This window comes from Paramormyrops kingsleyae, chromosome 1 (genome assembly GCF_048594095.1).
Source record: "Paramormyrops kingsleyae isolate MSU_618 chromosome 1, PKINGS_0.4, whole genome shotgun sequence".
Lineage (NCBI taxonomy): Eukaryota > Metazoa > Chordata > Actinopteri > Osteoglossiformes > Mormyridae > Paramormyrops > Paramormyrops kingsleyae.
Window position 1 is genome coordinate 36,159,425 of NC_132797.1, and position 18,324 is coordinate 36,177,748.

Below are 18,324 nucleotides of genomic sequence, written 5' to 3' on the forward strand. Positions count from 1 at the left end.
TGAAATTACTGAGAATGATTTGCACATGATGGCCAGGAAGAACCCCCCCCCCCCCATAGTAGAATCTATGCAAATGTGAAAAACAACAATGTGGGATCAGGGGGCCAAGGTAAATATTAAAGAGAAGGAGCCTGATTAATGTCAAACTGACTTTACACAAGCTGAAGGCAAAGGTCAGTGTAGGGGTGGAGTTTGGAGGCTCATAGCTGAGGAGGTGCTGGGGAAGGAAGGAGAATCTTTGCTGATCAGAGGGACTCTCCGAGGGTGGCAGACGGAGGAGCCGGGCCTCCACTCTGCGGCACGATAAGGGGGAGTCGAGTCAGGAAGGAATCCCAGGGACTAGAGGACGAGGGAGAGCAGCATGCGCACGAGGAACGCTGGTCTCCAGGAAGATCCCGAGGATCCTGGCAGAGCGAAGAGGGCCTGCGTGCTCAGAGTGGACCGAGTCCCACCGTGCCTGCTCACCCTGTCCCTGGCCCTGCAGGTAAACACCTTATGTCATATGACACGCCTCCCAGGCAGGAGAACGTGGCAATAGGAGATACGCCCACTGCCGTAGATTAGGGACCGACGACAGTCCGATTCTTATGCTAAGGCGGTACGCTGACGCTGCTAAGAGCGGATCACAGAATGCTGTCTCAATGCGGTAAACACCTCTGCTCTTTGTCTAGAATGTCCAGACCCTCCAGGTGCACTTTGACCTCTCCACCGAGCTTGATTTGTCTCTATCTCATGCCTTGTATCCCTCCTGTATTTCTCCCCCACCGCGTGCAGCATGTGCTGGTCCAGTCCTCCATGCTGGTCCTGGCTCTGGGGCTCCTGCAGCAGCAGCTTTGGCTGCGGGAAGGTGACAGGCAGAGGCTGCTGGCCTCCAGCTTCTTTCACTGCAGTGTCTCCACGCTGCTGCAGGCTTGGCTGGGCACACGGTGAGATGGTGACACAAACGACCCTGAGCGTGCATTAACACGCCAGCAATCCAGCTGACCTTCGTATACACAGTCACCGTCTTGCTTATTTTTAGCTTGCCATTGATCCAGACGCCGTCCTTAGAGTTTATTATCTCTGCCCTTGTCCTGACCTCCAAGCCTTTAGCAGACGTGCATCTCAACTGTGAGTCTTCCTGTCTTCGCCTGAAACTATATAATTCTACGCGACGCTGTACTAAGCTATGCTATGCTATACTGTACTGTGATATATATGGGGGCAGTCACTGTTTCTGTGTGCTCTCGCGCAGTGTCCACGTCGGTCTGCATGAGCGCCTGCGAGGACCCCCCCTCAGCAGTGACAGACCCCCTGAGAGAGGTACACAGCAGTGCTGTCCGTGGTGCTGATGAGCTCACACGCTGTCCGGCGTGAGCCAGTATCCGTGCACCTGCTGGTTTTTTTTATTATTATTCTGCATGGGGTTTTTCATCCTTTTTCATTCAGCTTTTTTAAGAGCCCCCATCTCCTTTAATGGAGGAAGGTAGCAGGTGTGGACAGTAAGAGTAGATTTACTCTTATTACTGCAATAGGGTCTTTTTTTTTTATTGAACTTTTAAAGTATTTTTACTTTGACCTAAGTATTATGAATTTTAGTAATTGTGCTTCATTACATTCAATTCTGAGTCCACAACAGAGTAAACGCCAAAGGTCAAAGGGTCACATGACAAAGTGAGAATGAGAGAGACCACCACCCACCAGCCGCGGCATCTTGCATTCAGGACCATGGAAGGTGTATCTAGCAGACCTACTGAGTCGGATTTAACCACACTTGTGACCTGGCACATCAGACCAGTCGTCAAGAGAAGTGCCTGAAGATATTCCCTGGCTACATTTAAGGGAGCTTTTTATTTTATTTTAGTGTCAAAAAGGAACACTGGTGGGTGGTGATCATTACAGCTGCCTTGCAAAGAAGTTGTTGGGAGGGGGGTTGGTAGAGACAGTAAACTGCCTACCACCATTATCACCAAAGTTTACATACACTGATACCTTCACGTACCATACGAGGAGGTAAAGAGGTAATGGCAATGTTTTTTTTTTTTATTGCATCTGAAGTGTAGGGTAGAAGGCTGAACTGAAGGCCAAATTATACATCTCTATAAATATTTCATTTACCTTGCTATGTGTGTGGCCTAAGCCTACAAAGGAGATAATCACCGGTAAGTCACTGTCAAATCCGGACACCTGGGGCCTCAGTGTCATATAGCGGGAAGGACGGAAACGAAGGCAGGCGTGGGGATAAGCAAAGGGGGCTTTATTTAAACAAAACACAACCACGAGGGGTCAAAATGGGGTAGGGTGAATCGGGAGAGAAGACTGGGCGCAGGGCGAGCGAGGGAGCACAGCAGGCGGAATTATCACACACATTACACAATACAATGACGGGACTGGGGAGCTCAGGACGAGGAGGCACTATATACACCACAGATGAGGGAGCAGACGGGAGGCACCTGGGATCATCCACACGAGGGCTGAAATGAGAGGCACCTGGGACCATCCACACGAGGGCTGAAATGAGAGGCACCTGGGATCATCCACACGAGGGCTGAAATGAGAGGCACCTGGGATCATCCACACGAGGGCTGAAATGAGAGGCACCTGGGATCATCCACACGAGGGCTGAAATGAGAGGCACCTGGGATCATCCACACGAGGGCTGAAATGAGAGGCACCTGGGATCATCCACACGAGGGCTGAAATGAGAGGCAGGGTTAAACGAGGAACAGGTGTGGCTCGTTAGCGCCACACGACCGGGAACACAGGGGAAAAAGGCATGTGGGGCATGACACTCAGTTGGGCAGGATCTCAGGCTGGTGCACATACACACAGTTATAAGATGTATATGATTTCCAGGGGAAATGGACCTACACCAGGTTTAATAAATCTGTTTTTTGTGTTTGCTTGTATGTATTTTTTTTTCCATTTATTGCATATGCATATTTTTTCACAATGAAATTTATGCAAAGTTTGGTAAATGTGACCTCGGGCTCTTTTTGCTTTTACTTGAATATTTCACTGATGGTAAAGAAGCATGCAGTTTGAGTATGATTACAGTAAATATAGCCTGTAGCTGCTTTTGTCATGCAGGGTGAGGACTTTCACATCCCTCCAGAATTTTATCGACACCCCACACATCACTGTCTTTCCAACCCTTCCGTCTGTTCACTCTTCACTTCAGCTCCAAGGTATGGTCCTTACAAGCGGGCTGGTCCAGCTGGCTCTGGGTGCCAGTGGACTGAGCTCCCTGGTGCTCCGTCACTGTGGACCACTGGTTCTGGCCCCCCTCTTCTGCGTGATTGGCTTTTCCGTCCACAGGGAGGCAGCTCTGCTGTGTTCCGACCACTGGGGCATTGCTGCTCTGTGAGTGTGCAGCTCTGTCTGCCAGTGCTGGGCCTTCATTCAGTGCACATGTCTGTCTGTCTGACTATCTGTCAGCCTGCCTGTCTGTCAGTGAGCGTGTCTGTCTGTCAGCTTGTCTGTCAGTTTGTACCAGGCTGTGTCTAGCCTTATTCAATGCACCTGTTTCTCTATCTCTGTCTGCCTGTCTGTCAGTGAGCGTGTCTGTCTGTCAGCTTGTCTGTCAGTTTGTACCAGGCTGTGTCTAGCCTTATTCAATGCACCTGTTTCTCTATCTCTGTCTGCCTGTCTGTCTGTCAGCCTGTGTCTGCCTGTCACTCAGCCTGCCTGTCTGTCAGCTTGTCTGTCTGTACCAGGCTGTGCCGAGCTTAATTCAATGCACCTGTATGACTATAACAATAAGTGAATCAATTGTTTTTCTAGGGTGATTGTGCTCATCGTCTTCCTGTCTCAGCACTTGCGCTTCTGTTCGCTCCCGGCCATCCTGGGGGCAACACGACACCCTGTCTGCAGAATGGTCTCAGTGAGTCCCCTGACAATAAGCACGCAGACACAACTGGGAACACACCTCAGCCTGATGTGCAATAATGCTTATTCATTCCATCCCTCCATCCATTTTCCAAAACCACGTGTCCTATTCGGAGTAGTAGGAGGTCCAAAGCCTATGATTATTTCAACATAAATCATCATATTTTACACGTATGCTTTTACCAGTGGTGTCCATATGTTTGCAGTGGCTGCTGACAGGGATGTCATATGTGTGTCGCCTGTGCACAGGTACTTGTGCCGCTGCTGAGCGTGTGGGCGGTGAGCGCAGCACTTCAGCGCCTGGGCTACTTCCACCCTCACCAGGCCTCCGAGCTCCTGTCCACGCTGCACTTCCAGAACACTTCCAACAAAATCTCCAGGATCACTTTAAATACCTCAGACAGCCTCTCTTGGATTAACCTGAACAGCTCCTCAATCTTGCCATGCATTAGCCAGAACATGTCCTACGGTGCACCCTGGTTCAGCTTTCCTCTTCTAGGTCTGCTAATCTAATTCTCACCATTTTGTGCTTGTTAATTATAGTGACCTCTGGGCCAAGTGAAAATTATTTAAAAGGGGACAAATCACAGCATGGTGCTCTCTTGTATTACTGCACACCATTGTACTATCAACTTTTATGTAGGTTCCCAAAGTAAATTTGTTTGCAGGAACGAGGCTCCCCCTGCTGTCAGCACAGGGAGTTGCAGCAGGTGTTGCGGCTGCCTTCTCATCATTTATCAGCTCTTTGGGTGTCTACCTGTTAACCGCGAGGCTCCTTGGAACCTCTCCCCCGCCTCCTGCTGCGTGTAACCGTGGGCTTTGTGCTGAGGGTCTTGGCAGTGTGAGCGCCGCCCTGCTGGGGGGACCGGTCGGTCTGAGCAGCAGTGTGCCCAATGCCTGCACATTGGGACTCAGCCAGGTACTACCTTGTTTGTAGGGCCTTGTAGGGTTCAATATCAGGAGCTTCCTCAGAACATCAGTCCTGCTGTTCTTCCAACAGTGTGGATCTCGCCGCACTGTCCAGCTGGGAGCCGTAATGGGACTGGTCCTAGGGGTATCCCCACGATTAGCTCAGCTGCTCATCTCGTTCCCCCTTGCCATTCATGGTGATCTTCTCCTTCAGTATTTTTTTTCTGTCTATCTGCAGTAATATTATCAGTAAATGATCTCTGATCTCAAGCTTCCGTTGTACAGGTGCAGTCCTCAGCGTGACCTACACAGTCGCCGTGGGGACAGGTGTCACCTACTTCCAGTACACACACATGGACTCCGGTCGCAACATTTTCAACATTGGCTTCGCTGTTTTTATGTCCTTGCTACTACCTCGCTGGTTCAACTTCCACAAGACCTTTGTCCTCACAGGTACCCACTCCACTGCCATAGTAACTTGTGTCTGTCAGAGCTGTAGAGCAGAATTTCTCGATGGATGTCCCATCAGATTATTTCATCGCGATTGTGTGCGGATGTGTCTGCAGGCGTGGCCAGTCTTGATGTGCTGTTCATCTCCCTTCTGACCCTACCAGTGTTCATTGTGGGTCTTCTAGCTTTCTTCCTGGACAACACCGTGTCAGGTAACGTCACTGTCAAACCTACAATGTGATAAACGGGGAAACTGTGGCTTATTTTATTGGCAGATATTTGTGCTCAAAATATACTCCCCAAAATGTCCTTTTCTCCAGGATCGCTGTCAGAAAGGGGGCTGTGTTCCAGCACGAGAAGGAAAAGGAGATTGGATGATGGAACATTGGATCGTTCACTGGAACACATTGGGATCTACGACCCCCCCTACTTCGTGCAAAGGGTTCTGGACCTTCCTGGACTCCGCGTCATCCCTTTCTCTGCCTGCAGGACACAGGCTAACAAGGATGTGGAATTGCCCTTGCAGGAAACCTCTGATTTGCTGAACAGCTTTGAAGAAACCCAGATTACTGGGGCAATGGACACGCATCCACATCGTCCGGAATTTTAGCTCTGCACTGGTATAAATGTCTGTGTGTGTGTGTGTGTGAGAGAGAGATGTTATTTGGAGAGAAGTAATGGTACACGTTTTCTACTGAACCAGCTGGAAGACTACAAGGTGATCAGAAATATTTTTTAAGCAAACTGAGAAATGTTAATATGTGACACTCAAACACTGAGCATGCAGGTTTGATGGCAACTATGCCTCCAAATAGAAGTAAGTATGCATGTAAGCATGAAGAGACAATATAATGCAACAAAATTAGGCTGCATTAACATGAAAATGCCTTTACAAACTGGATGAGTAGGTCAATTGACAGGACATTTTACTACATGGGGGGCAAGAATTGAGGTGTTGAGTGAAGTTTGCAGGGCTGTTAGCCATATCAACCACAAAATATCTTTTTGTTATGGCCATTTGAAATACATGGCAGTACACTTTGGCACACTGAAGGGAAATAAATTGAAAAAAACTGAGTACATGAAAATCTGAACTTCCTTGTTTAAAATCTGTATAGACACTCAGAGTACTGCAGTCCAAGTAATGATACATTTCAGATACATATAATATTCTAACAAAGAATAAAATACATTTTCATTACTGAAACCTTAACTATAAACACGTATAATGGATTCATAAGTTTGTAATAAATAAGATATACATTTGTAATTCATACATAAGTCAACACTGATGGTCAGATCACATTTAAATGGATTTAATCTGATATATTTCTTGAAATATTTATGCAAAAAAAAACAAAAAACATACGTTTACATATTGCTTCAAGAGAGTGATACATTTACTACATTAACCCATACATAACATATTTACATGTAGAATTTCCACTTTACCCCCCCGTTTCGCCAGTGTGCTGGCTTCTCTGCGCGGATATCAGCATGCAGGGACCCCACACAGGCAACGCCCACATGAGGTCATCTCTCATCACTGGAAGAGACACCCCCCCCCCCGAGAGGGGCTCTGTCTGGACATGCGTCTTCCATTTAGGTCTAACTAACTAGTTGGCCTCACAAGCACATTTTCCTGTTCTCTTATATTATTTCCAACTTCCCAATCAGGCTCTTCCAATCTCATGTTTCTCTCACTGTCCTACTTTTTGACCCCAATTCTATGTCATTCTTTCATTCCCCCCCCCCCCACCCACCCCACAGTCTGCTAATTCCAAAGTGTGAAAATGTTTAGAGTCCAGAGGCAGAGCTCCTAACCAGTGTAAGGGTTTTGAGTAGCAGTGCAGACCTGACGCTAGGTGAGATGCTGGGCCACGGCAGTCCTGCAGCAGGCGGAGAGGAGCAATGGCCCGACGTGCTGGTCCATGGAGGCGCAGGAGGAGGAGGTCAGGATCCAGCTGACGACCAGTCTGCCATGATAGGTCAAGGGACAGATCACTTTGGTGTCCTCCTGCAGCGTGACCCAGGTGACGCGTAGCAGACAGCCCTGTCCTGCCCCCCCCCCCCCCCCCATGTGAGGATGCACTGTCCTGTCTTAGCATTGCTGGAAGACACCCCCTGCATTCCCCCCTCCCCCCACGGACCTCACCAGAGCAGTCCCTTCTGCCAAAAACAGCAGGTGAGTGGCAGTGAGTGACGGGATTGGAGGGAGGGGCCAACCTATCACAAAGAAATGGCTGCGGGTCACCAGGTTACAGCCCAGGAAGGAGGACACGACCATCCCCTTGTGGACCAGACCAGCACACACTTGCCCAGATGGAGGTTCTGAGCCGCCACCCTCCACAATGACCTGAGCCAGAGCAGGAAAAACAGCCTCCTGTCCCAGTGGCCATGGAGCGTTCTGCAGGAAAGGAGGAGAGGAACAAGCAGCTCCAGTAAATGCTGCTGAATACGACACACCTCATAGGAATAACCATCACTAGCATAAAGACCTGGTGGAGAGGGCCGAGGGTCCAGGCCATGTTTTTCCACAAACTCTTGCCTTTCAAATATGAAAGCTCTTATCTAGGATTTGGGGTTTTAGAATTCAGAATGTTCAGATAAAAGCCAGGTCCAGTTTTAAGAATAACATTCTAGAAACAGCATGTATGCCAGCAAAGGGGTTGGATGGTGTGTGGTTTGGTAAACAAGAAAAATGTCTATACATAGCAAATGTCATTATGTCTATACAAAAAAACTATGACAGACACACCATCCATAGTCAACTAGCCATTACTGCTTCTCAGCACTGGTCCATCTACATAGACACACAAACAGGTATGCTTACAGCGTGAATGAAAAGATGATTTACCTGAATTTTACAAAGTGGACACAAATAATGAATAAAACCCTGCTGTTCTGTCTTTGCTCCCAGGGTGGAGTGTAAACGAAGCTACATTGGAGTCTTATTTTTCCAATACACCAAAACAACATATTTATCAGGTAATGAGAGACCCAGATAATGGTTTCAATGACGGACTAACTATCCGAGAAAAGGGAACAAAATGCCACCAACTGAGCCAAACCCTGCGTAGCCCCACATCAGGAACGCCCCTCTTCCCTGTTTTACGTCTCGATTGTCTCTTCCCAACGCTCCTCCTTGCTGACCGATGTACACGGACACATCTATAGCGACACTGCTTTTCCATGTTCCCATCTACAAAAATGTTTTTCTATATGTTTTTCTTCATTCACCCCCGATTATTTGCGGAACTTTCCAGAACATTCCAGCAATTTCTAATCCTGCTTTCAGATGAGCAGTCAAGCTAATCACTGCTGTTCTTTCACATTTTCTCACAACGGTTGTGTTCAAGATCCAGACTGACGGCCCTATGAATCATGGAACCAAAGGACTGGCTTCTTCCTTCAGATGTGATCCTATGCAAGTGCCTCCTTCCCCACTGAACATCTGTTCACACAAACCACATAAATCTGGCAAAATATTAACACAATAATCACCATATAAATACTTCTCCACTAAATACACTCCAATGTTCATCCAAACAGATAAACCAAAATGTTACTCAATGCCCATATCAAAGTAATTTAAGTAAAGGTTATAATGCACAAGTCGTGCATCATACATTTTCAAACGGACAGCTGCGAAGAATCACTTGATGCACAGTGGACTGTGTTTAAAAAGATATAATGCATGACTTCAGGTCTGTCTAAGCAAAATGTTTAGTCACCGGCGCAAGAGACTGGTTCTACTAATAAATGCATTTATGGCTAATAAATGTGAAAATTAACCGGCTTATAAAAGAGTTACTACATATTTGGCATACGTTTGTACTTAAATATGTTATTTTCATGTTTATGAGCTGTAAATGCATTTATGAGTGGAACTACTTTCTTCCGCCGGTAAACATTTTGCTTAGATACAACCCAAGCCATCGTCATTAATTCGAGAATGATCCATTGCTAAGACCGTGAGCCAGTCGTTGCTAAGCCCAAAGGCCAGTTGTTAGTTCCAAACTGTCCATTTAATTCCAAAGACTGTGACAATAAAATAAAAGTTCACAAAAGTCTGGGATATAGTATCCATGCAAAGTTACCAGTGAAATATGTGTGGATGATCTCATGAGTTTTCGGCCCGTAAATGTGAAAATAATGTCTTTAGGTACAAACGTGTAAGCCAGGTGTGTAGTAACCATGATAAAAGCATTGAGGTGGTTCTGTGCCTCTGAACCATGCATTTCAAAATGTATAATGCATGACTTGTTTTGCATTAACCCTTCAAATTGAAGATTATAATAGTGCATTGATATACTACTGTGATTTGTCTGGCTGGCAATACATACACAATAACAAAATTAATCAACAGTTCTGACCAATCAGATTTGAGAACTGCACAGTGCCATGGTAGAAAATAAAAAAAAGTTACCATTTGGCCAGAGTCAGAGGCAGAAACAACAGAATAACCAACAAAGACTAAAAAACTAAGCCTAGTGTGCTATATTCTGCTTAAGACTGGGAGTACAGTGTGATAAATTTCTAGATGTCACCTTCAGTCTGATACATTCATGTAAAAATTACAGAACAGTGAAAGTCATTCAGGGAACCTTATTGAAATGAGTACCTTATGGCTCAAAATCCACAGTATCTGGCTGGTCGCAGTGGGTGAGCTCCAGAATGCTACTGTAGAGGGGGTGGCTTCCTTGGTCCATGAAATGCACAAAAACATCCACCCTTCTCACATATTAGATAATCAGTCCTGGTAATTCCACATGTTGGCTTGTTTATCCATCCATCCATCTTCAGGCTGTTTATCCAGTACAGGGTTACAGTGGAGAACTGCAATCTATCCCAGGCAGCATAGGGCACAAGACAGGGGTACAACCTAGACAGGATGCCAATCCAACACAGGGTGCACCCACACATTCAGACACAATGGGCAATTTAGAAATACCAATTCACTGATCTGTCTTTGGACTACATAAGGAATCCTGCAGAACACAGGGAGCACATGCAAACTCCACAAATACACGTGAGGCAACAGTCACCCTCTATGTCAGTGTGCCACCCTGGTCTATTTGTATGGATTTTTTTAAAATAGTTAAGTCCCAAAAAAGAGTCACACACATCATCAGAATAGGTGGATAAATCCAGTCTTGTTTTGTATTAAAAACAATTGTTCTCATATCTTCACTCATGTATAAAAAGTCCTTCATTGGTGAAGCTTAATGTACGAGCGCTTTGTTCCACGTTTCCTGACAGATGGCAGTGCTGCAGGTCCCGTCTCTTTTCCTCAGAAGTCAAAAATACGCCCCGCCGAACGGCAATGTCGCCCTGTGAATTATGTCGGCAGCTGAAAGTTGACAAACCGATCTGGGCAGAAATGGAAAACAAAAATGCAGAATAGAGTAAAACAATCAGGGAAAACAAAGAAATCGAGAGTGCCAGGCAACGGGCAGGAGTGAAAAAACAGGTAGGGTAGCAGGCCCTGAGATGCCATCGACAGTCCATACTCCACATTGGTTTGTGTTTTTTACCCTAGTCTGGATCTAGATTAATCCCATTATCTCTCCCAATGCATGATGCCCATACCTACTCAGGATGAAGATCAGCATATATTTCTGCTTTACTAAGCAGCAGGGATTTCAGTCAAAAGGAGACAGTCTATAGTGACGGAGGGAGAGAAACTCAGCCATCTCACAGAACCAACGGATGAGAATACTAACACCATGAGGCTGCTTTCAGGATGTTCTAATACTATTACTGATGCTTTAGCCTTGTTCTGCTGTCTTCAATGGTCTACATTACCCCTATTACAGAGGTATATATACACTCTTCATTACTCCACATTATCACATAATATTCAAACTTTCTCCAGTGCCCTACACTATTCTAGCAGAGTATTTCTCCAAATTACTATATATCACTGTTATTGCTACACTATACAACATTCATAACTGATCTATATACCATTTCCTTATATATAAAGATGTACTTCGAGACTTGATCATTCATACATTACACCCTTCATAAAAAGTACTTCTATCACTTTTGAAGTTGCGTATTGTAATATCACTAGAAGTGAAACATTTAATTAATCTTAAAAAATGTTCTTGTTCAATACAAAATATCAAGTTGATAGTGGATATTTACTCTTTCTGCACACAAACATTAAATATCACCATTCATATAACTTTGCATCTAAGTGGCTTGCAAGACAAGGGTTAATTAAACTTTTCACATCTTACATGCTAGTGACCTTTCAAGAAACATCTAATTCTCTGTCTGAAAGGAAGTCCAGCCTCTCTCAAGGAAAACTGTTTAGTGATAGGTGAGGTTTCCGGTATCAGATTTTTCTTGGAGACCTTGGTTCAGACTTCTTTTGGCTTATATTTTGGATTTGACTTACACATTTTGGTTAAAGGTCTTGGTGCTTTTTTGAACTTTTCTGTGTGCTTGTACTTCTTTATATGGTTTTTGTTCTTGTGTCACCTGTATTTGTTTATATACAGCCGTGGAAAAAATTAAGAGACCACTCTATATTTTTAAACAAATCTGCATTTTTAAATCATGGTTTAGTTGTGGTTCTGCTGGCAGAAGGCTATGCTGAGCAGCGAGATGCTTTCAGGTTCAAAATTTCTAAGACAGCAAGGCACAAAAACAAGGTGAACCAGGAGACACTGGGAACGACCAGAAACCAGCCAGGTAAAAGGCGGAAGCGACATTCTAATGCCAGAGATCACCGCTAACTCATCTGACAGTTTCTCATGGATCGAAGGCTGACAGCAAGTGAACTTCAAAAGGAATGAGAAATATTAAGTGCAGGTGAGAGGTGCACTGCTAGGATAGTTTGTATCAGGCTGATAGAAGCAGGACTGAGGTCCCATAAAGCAAGGAAGAAGCCCTTCATTAATGAGAAGCAGGGAAGAACCAGACTCCAGTTTGCAGAAAAATATATATTATTCACAGACGCACACCCATAAATTGAGAAATGAGTAAAACAAAAAATTGTGCTGTGGTCTCAATTTTTTCCGCGGCTGTATCTTGGTGTTCTCCTTTAGTTGATGCCATATAGGATAAATATCTTTAAATACGCAACCGGTTACTGAATGGAGAATAACAACATGCTAGTGCTGAGCTCATTCAAGCAAGGAAATAAACCTAAATCAACGTGATCAACTGCACTCGGTCTTCTATTTGCACACGGCAAACATGACTCAGGTATTTGCTATGAAAAAGTGCTACTCCATTCAACGGAAAATGCAGCACTACTGCTGGCAGCTCAAGATCCTGAGGATATCTATGAATGGGATGAAACAAAGCAAAGCTTTTTCCCCGTCAGCAGTCATTGGCTTCACAGAGGTGCGTTGCTCGTCTTTCCTTTCTCTCTTACCCACCTGACTTCACGCTGCAGTGTACATGGGCCTTGGACTCGTAGTAGACCCAGTCAAATCCAGCCTCCACAGCCAGGCGGGCCAGCATGCCGTACTTGTTGCGGTCACGGTCCGAGGTGGTGATATCGACGGCCCGACCCTCATAGTGCAGACACTCCTCAGAGTGGTGGCCGTCCTCGTCCCAGGCCTCGGTGACGCGTAACTTCACTCCAGGCCACAGGTTCATCACAGAGATGGCAAGTATGTTTAGCTTGTCCTTGCAGCGCTGAGTGTTGACAGAAGACACGGGGTGGTGTGGGACAGATGTGGAGCCAAAAGACAAAGTCCCAGAGCAAGAAGAGAAAGAGACGTGCAACAGAAACAGCAAGACAGGCACAGGAGACTGCTATCTATACTAAAAACAATACACGGTTACACAGAGATAGATGAATGTGCACAAGAGAACGTGACTCTCACCACTATCCACTTTGCCTACAAGCTTTAAGCTTCCAGCATTAAAGATTAATGTACGTTATATCTCCATAAATCTCCTGACATCACAAGATAATATATTTGTCTAATGTCTAAGTCCTAATCCGTACCACACAGCTTGTATTAGTGATGTCACCAAAGACAGTGATGCGCAATGTACCTTACAGCTGAAAAACGCAACCAAGCCAGTAAATATTTTATCCAATTTCCAACTGCTTAACCAGTACAGGATCACAAGGGGGAAACATTGACAGAGGTGCTGTTTCCCCATCACAATAATATTCATCCCTAAATAAAGTCTTGGCTGCATCGGTAGCCCCCAACTCTGTTCCAACCTATTGTCTATAAAGGTGAAACCACAGGGATCAGACCACAAAGACTGAAAAGAGCAGGTTCTTCAGTGAATACTGTAGCCACTATTTTTGGTTAACGTCTGAAATATGGGTTCCCTCAATTGTTGGGGTACAAATGCTGTTAATGGACCTACTTCCTCTGGCTGGCTTTCTCTCAAATTTGCTAAGAACAGAAAACAAGAGTAATGTGCAAATTATGCATCCCAGGGATGTGTTATTCCACATCCAATAAACTATGGGTAGCTAGTGAGACCTTTGAGATACTGAGATTCCTGCAGAAAGCTGACACTTCACACAGTGGCATTGAACTTGCATACATACTCAGGGGGCTCTGCTGGATTTGAGTGCACTGTTGTGCTTTCACGGACCAAAATGTTAATGAAGAGGTGCAGTTGAAACTGGATGGCAGCACTGATACATTTTAGATCTGTTTATTCCTGGTTGATAACTGGGTGAGCAATTTCAACTAAGACACGCAGGGTTTGTGCAAATATCAGATGCCAATTCAAAACTGTAGCCAGGGTGAGATTAACCTAATTAGCAGCAACTAGTGTCACATTTCAGGGTCCTGACACATCAACAACAAAAAATTAGCCCACCTTCCTGAAAGTGTTTTATTACAAATATTTTTAGTGTTTTTTTCCCCAATAGTTTTATCATTTATACATATTTTGCCTTACTCAATCAATGATCAATCACAGATTAATCATTTAAAATATCACTTTAAAATGAATTTTGCAGTTCAAACAACTAGTGGCATATGTTGTCACTATATTTCGGGCATGGATTCATGGGACCCAACACTTAGTTTATAAGGGCCCCAAAACCGAACAATGGGGGCCCAAATGGTAAAACCCATTAAGGGGGATCCCCCCTGTACCCCACATCTGCTCGGGGATCAAAGGTAACATTTTGCCAGGGGGACCAAAATTTCCAGTTATGCCCCTGCCTGCAAATAATATTTATGGGCAACATTCTAAGAAGGAAGAAGAAACATGACATGAATATGGGCAACATTAATCTTTAAAACAAAAGAGTTACATGCAAGACAGAAACAGCTTTGGTATAGCATATGAGATTAAGGAAAGCCATACCTTGGATATATACAAAGCTATTTCTTCGAGTCACTAGATAAATTGAGAGAATTTAAGTGAATGAAGCTGTCGTTATTGTGCCTGCCTGCAGTTAACTGGGGCACCTGAGAGAATTTGTGAAGCCAGATTCTCCTCTTAATAATGACATAACAGTCATGTAAAGCACAACATATAAATTCCAGCCTTATTAATTTGGGATAATCTAGTAAAACAATTTCATCAAAGCAACACAAATATTAACGTCCGTTCTCTTGAATACACATAAAACACGTCAAGTAATTCATTTATGCTGCGCACTGTAAAAGCGTTAAATTTTATTGACCGTTTAATTTCCGTTAGTTCACGGTTCTAATTGTTTTATTAAGTAGCTATATAATAATGTCATCGTTCCGGCATTTGCCCAGGCACGCCTTTCTAAGATAACAGCCTTTCCTTTGACCTTAATCACGCGTCTTCAGAGTCGTAGCCTACAGGAGTACAATACTGGCTTGTTTCCCTCGATTTTAAAAGGTGCATTTGCAGTTAAATAGCCATTTCATTTTTGCACATAAATTCTACTACGTGTAGTTTTGAGTGTTGTGTTCGGTTTCCTATCCCTATCTTAATTCATTAGTACGTACGCTACTGGTTAATCTTATGAATGGTTAAAACGGCGACAGTAGCCTACAGCTAACAGAAAGGGGCTGTTTATGTTATACCTCTAGAAACAAAAGGGGTATTTAAACTTTTAAAATAATCCACTCTTTTCTACGGGGGTGTTGGACTTGGGATAAGAATAGGGTATTACAGAACTGTATACGCCTATTCACAGGACGGTGTGGATTTCCACGTCTGTTTTTTTTCTGCGGCTGCAAAAACGAAATGGAGTTCATAAATCAAGCCGAGGACTTTGTTGGTTTAACTTTCAAGGCACAGATCGGCTCGACTTCTGTAGGAGGTTTCTCGTAACCTCGACCTACATAAACATTCACCACCGCGCCGACAACACGCGTCTGTGCAAACGCATTAATGTGACTAGAGAAGTCACGCCTGTGTTGTAGGCAAATTTAAGCATTAAATTAAATAAATAAAACACATAAAGTCGGCTCCGGTTTATGTCACTATATATAACATATCTTAACGTGTGCGAAATTTATGTGTAATGCAACGGTTGTATTGGTGCGCTAAAAAGCAAAATACAAAACTACAAAATACGGTAAGCTATAAACGAGATTGCCTCTGCTGCAGGCGGAAGCATTTGAAATGGAGCTCGTAAATTGTACAGATTAAGAAAGCTTCGCCTCATAATTAAGTGCGAGGTGACCGCGCAGATTGATGGAGGAGAAAAACCTCAGTAAGACAAGTTGCATTCCCTAGTGGCCTCATTGACTTTAAAACTCATTCATTCTTAAGTACTCGAATCCAGTCGCACATAAACAATAAAACTATATATAACTGGTCATAAAATATACATTCAAAAAACTCACGAGGATCCACGAGGCTTTTCGGCGTCTAAAGAAACTACAAGCAAAACAATCAAGCTTCACATTCACAGCGAATAATTAATATAAACTGCGCTTGTTCAATTTTCTTTCTGCGCGCATCCTGAGCCATAACTCCCCCTAGCGTAAATTCCTATTCAGTACCGCACATCTTGTCTCTGGATCTCAATTGCTTTAAAAAGCTCTGAGTTACTTACAGGTACACACACTGATACAGGTACAGCATTACCACTGTAGCCTACTACTAATAGCCCAAGACAAAAGACCGGTTAAGATGTTAAAAAAAAATGAAACAAAATTAAACCACTGGAATTGTGCTAGAAAAATTCCCTTATAGAATGTTTTGACTAAATATATAATGTTACATGTCGCACTTTTATTCGGTGAAACTTCGCGTCGGTTTGCTTTAATGTCCATTGTGCTGATTACTGAAAAAATTACAGCCGTAGGAAACGGAAAGTTGTGAATTCACTCTGTCCCTCACCTGTGTCATCAATCGGTCAGCGCCCGTGTTCTCTTCATCCTTGAAGATGATGGCAGGATTGTAGTTGGCGATCAGCTCTTTAAAGCGCTCCGAAGCCCTCGTTATTTTCCCTTCGTACCTGCCGCTCGCTCCCGGCGTTTTCTCAGGAATGCTGGGGAGGAACTGTTTGTAAGCGAGCGCTGTCAGCCTCCTCGGCTGCGGTCTCTTGCCGATTCTCTTGCCCGGTCCGCAGCCCTCGCTGACCGGCACCCGAATCGAGGCAAAACCGATGAAAAACGCAACAAGCACTAAGAGCTGCATGCCACCCACACCTGTGGGCACCCCAATAGGAGTGACAAAAAGACGCCTTTCTCCGATCTTGCTATAATCGACCCCTCCCCCTCAATTATATACTTCCCTAAGGGGAGGGGGGATATAAGAAACTTATTAATGTGACTAATTTCTAACACTCGCCATTATTAGCCCGTAAACGGGGCGCCGCCGCGCACCGGAGGCAGCTCTGAAATGAAGGTGCCACAGAGTCGTTTGGCCGCAGCCTGCGAAAGTCCTTTCCCGAGGTCAGCTCTCCCTGAACATAAATTTGAAAGTCCGTTTATTTTGGCAGCCAAGTTCAAAGTCATGTGAGAAATAGTGACCGTCCTACCTGAGCAAGCGCTCTGCTTTTGCGTGGCGGTCAAAAAGTGTCCCCACTGTCATTTTCCATTTTCTGCTTGATTTTATATACGTCCATAGCTGAATTGGTAGAAACTAAACAGATAGGAAAGATATCGTTTTGCCATTTTGTTAGTGCCAGTCTCATCATCAGCCCGAAGCGCTCCCCTCTCGTTGCCCGCCGCAGATCGGACAGATGCCACCTGATGCAATGTAAAAAACGTCGAGGTACCTCGACACGGCACTTTGCAGGAAGAAACCCAGCGCTTCTCTGCGGTGTTAGACTGCACTCATATGTCAGGATACGCGTGTGGCCATAAACAAACAGACAGACCCCTCCTGAAACTCCAACGCGGGGCGAGCGAGGTCCGCTTTCACTGACCGAGGCGCCGGATACACGGTTCCCAGCTTTTCCACGCTGTGCGCATAAGTACATTCTTCTCACGTTATTGAAAAAGTATCTTGAGTACCTGTGTGAGATATGCACTATTTTATATCATCAGAGGATTTGAATTCACATATATTTGAGAATCATGCTATTTATAACCGACAGGTAGCTTTCACAGAGCCCTGTGAATCATAAATATTTAGCTCACATCAAATACTATCTTTGAATAACAGGAGACAAAACTTTTTCTGTGCATCATGAATATCTTGTTTCAAGTAATATATTTCCCCCCAGTTTCTTTAGATTTATTTCTAAAACATCAAAAGATTCAAACTACTAGCTTACCTTGCCATTCATGGAAAACCCCATTTCTCAAAAATGTCTACATTGAGTATTTAGACCATTCATTGCTGTGAAATTCCTTTGGTCCTATACACATTTTCCAGCCAGGTACAGGGTCACCTCTTAACAAAAGGCACTGGATCCCTTCAGATCTAACTGATCAGCTGCAAAAGGAAGCTGATTCACCCCCCCCCCCCCATTCATCAGGCAGCAGCCTGTCTTACTTGTGAAGGTACCTGGTACATGTTAAATGTATATCCTACCCAAGTAGCCATTAAAAAATACTCCAGCATTCTAAATGGAATGTATTATTTTTTTTTTTAAATAGAATGCTTTAAAATATACATTTTCTCTTAAGTTAATGCAAGTGCCTGAGTTTGATATGCCATTAAAAAGCTATTTCCTGCTCTCCAGTGGACCCATCTAGTGGTGGACCCACA

The 18,324-nt window shown here is 44.4% G+C and overlaps 1 protein-coding gene and 1 pseudogene across 3 annotated transcripts; one reads left to right on the forward strand and one right to left on the reverse strand.

The window, feature by feature from the left end:
• Nucleotides 1-152: 152 nt before the first annotated feature.
• Nucleotides 153-6,314, forward strand: slc23a3 (solute carrier family 23 member 3). Of its 3 annotated transcripts, XM_023806142.2 has the most exons (12): nucleotides 161-484; nucleotides 775-926; nucleotides 1,022-1,110; nucleotides 1,235-1,302; nucleotides 3,161-3,342; nucleotides 3,763-3,862; nucleotides 4,117-4,366; nucleotides 4,536-4,786; nucleotides 4,868-4,973; nucleotides 5,062-5,229; nucleotides 5,343-5,438; nucleotides 5,547-6,314. In XM_023806142.2, the coding sequence occupies exons 1-12, from the start codon at nucleotides 362-364 to the stop codon at nucleotides 5,834-5,836; spliced, it is 1,875 nt and encodes a 624-aa protein (XP_023661910.1). In that variant the 5' UTR covers nucleotides 161-361; the 3' UTR covers nucleotides 5,837-6,314. The 3 variants fall into 3 exon arrangements, with proteins under 3 accessions (XP_023661911.1, XP_023661909.1, XP_023661910.1); XM_023806143.2 differs by having other exon boundaries at nucleotides 153-926; nucleotides 5,391-5,438; XM_023806141.2 differs by having other exon boundaries at nucleotides 157-926.
• A 983-nt stretch (nucleotides 6,315-7,297) lies between these two features.
• LOC111840846 (indian hedgehog B protein-like) lies at nucleotides 7,298-17,605 on the reverse strand (annotated as a pseudogene).
• Between the last annotated feature and the right edge of the window lie 719 nt (nucleotides 17,606-18,324).

What these genes read in the sequence shown, in the direction of transcription:
- slc23a3 (XM_023806141.2), top strand. Translation starts at nt 631, where the DNA reads ATGCTGTCTCAATGCGGTAAACACCTCTGCTCTTTGTCTAGAATGTCC. An exon ending in AGCAGACGTGCATCTCAACT is followed by an intron (nt 1,111 to 1,234) that starts GTGAGTCTTCCT and finishes GCTCTCGCGCAG; the next exon opens with TGTCCACGTCGGTCTGCATG. An exon ending in TGACAGACCCCCTGAGAGAG is followed by an intron (nt 1,303 to 3,160) that starts GTACACAGCAGT and finishes TCTTCACTTCAG; the next exon opens with CTCCAAGGTATGGTCCTTAC.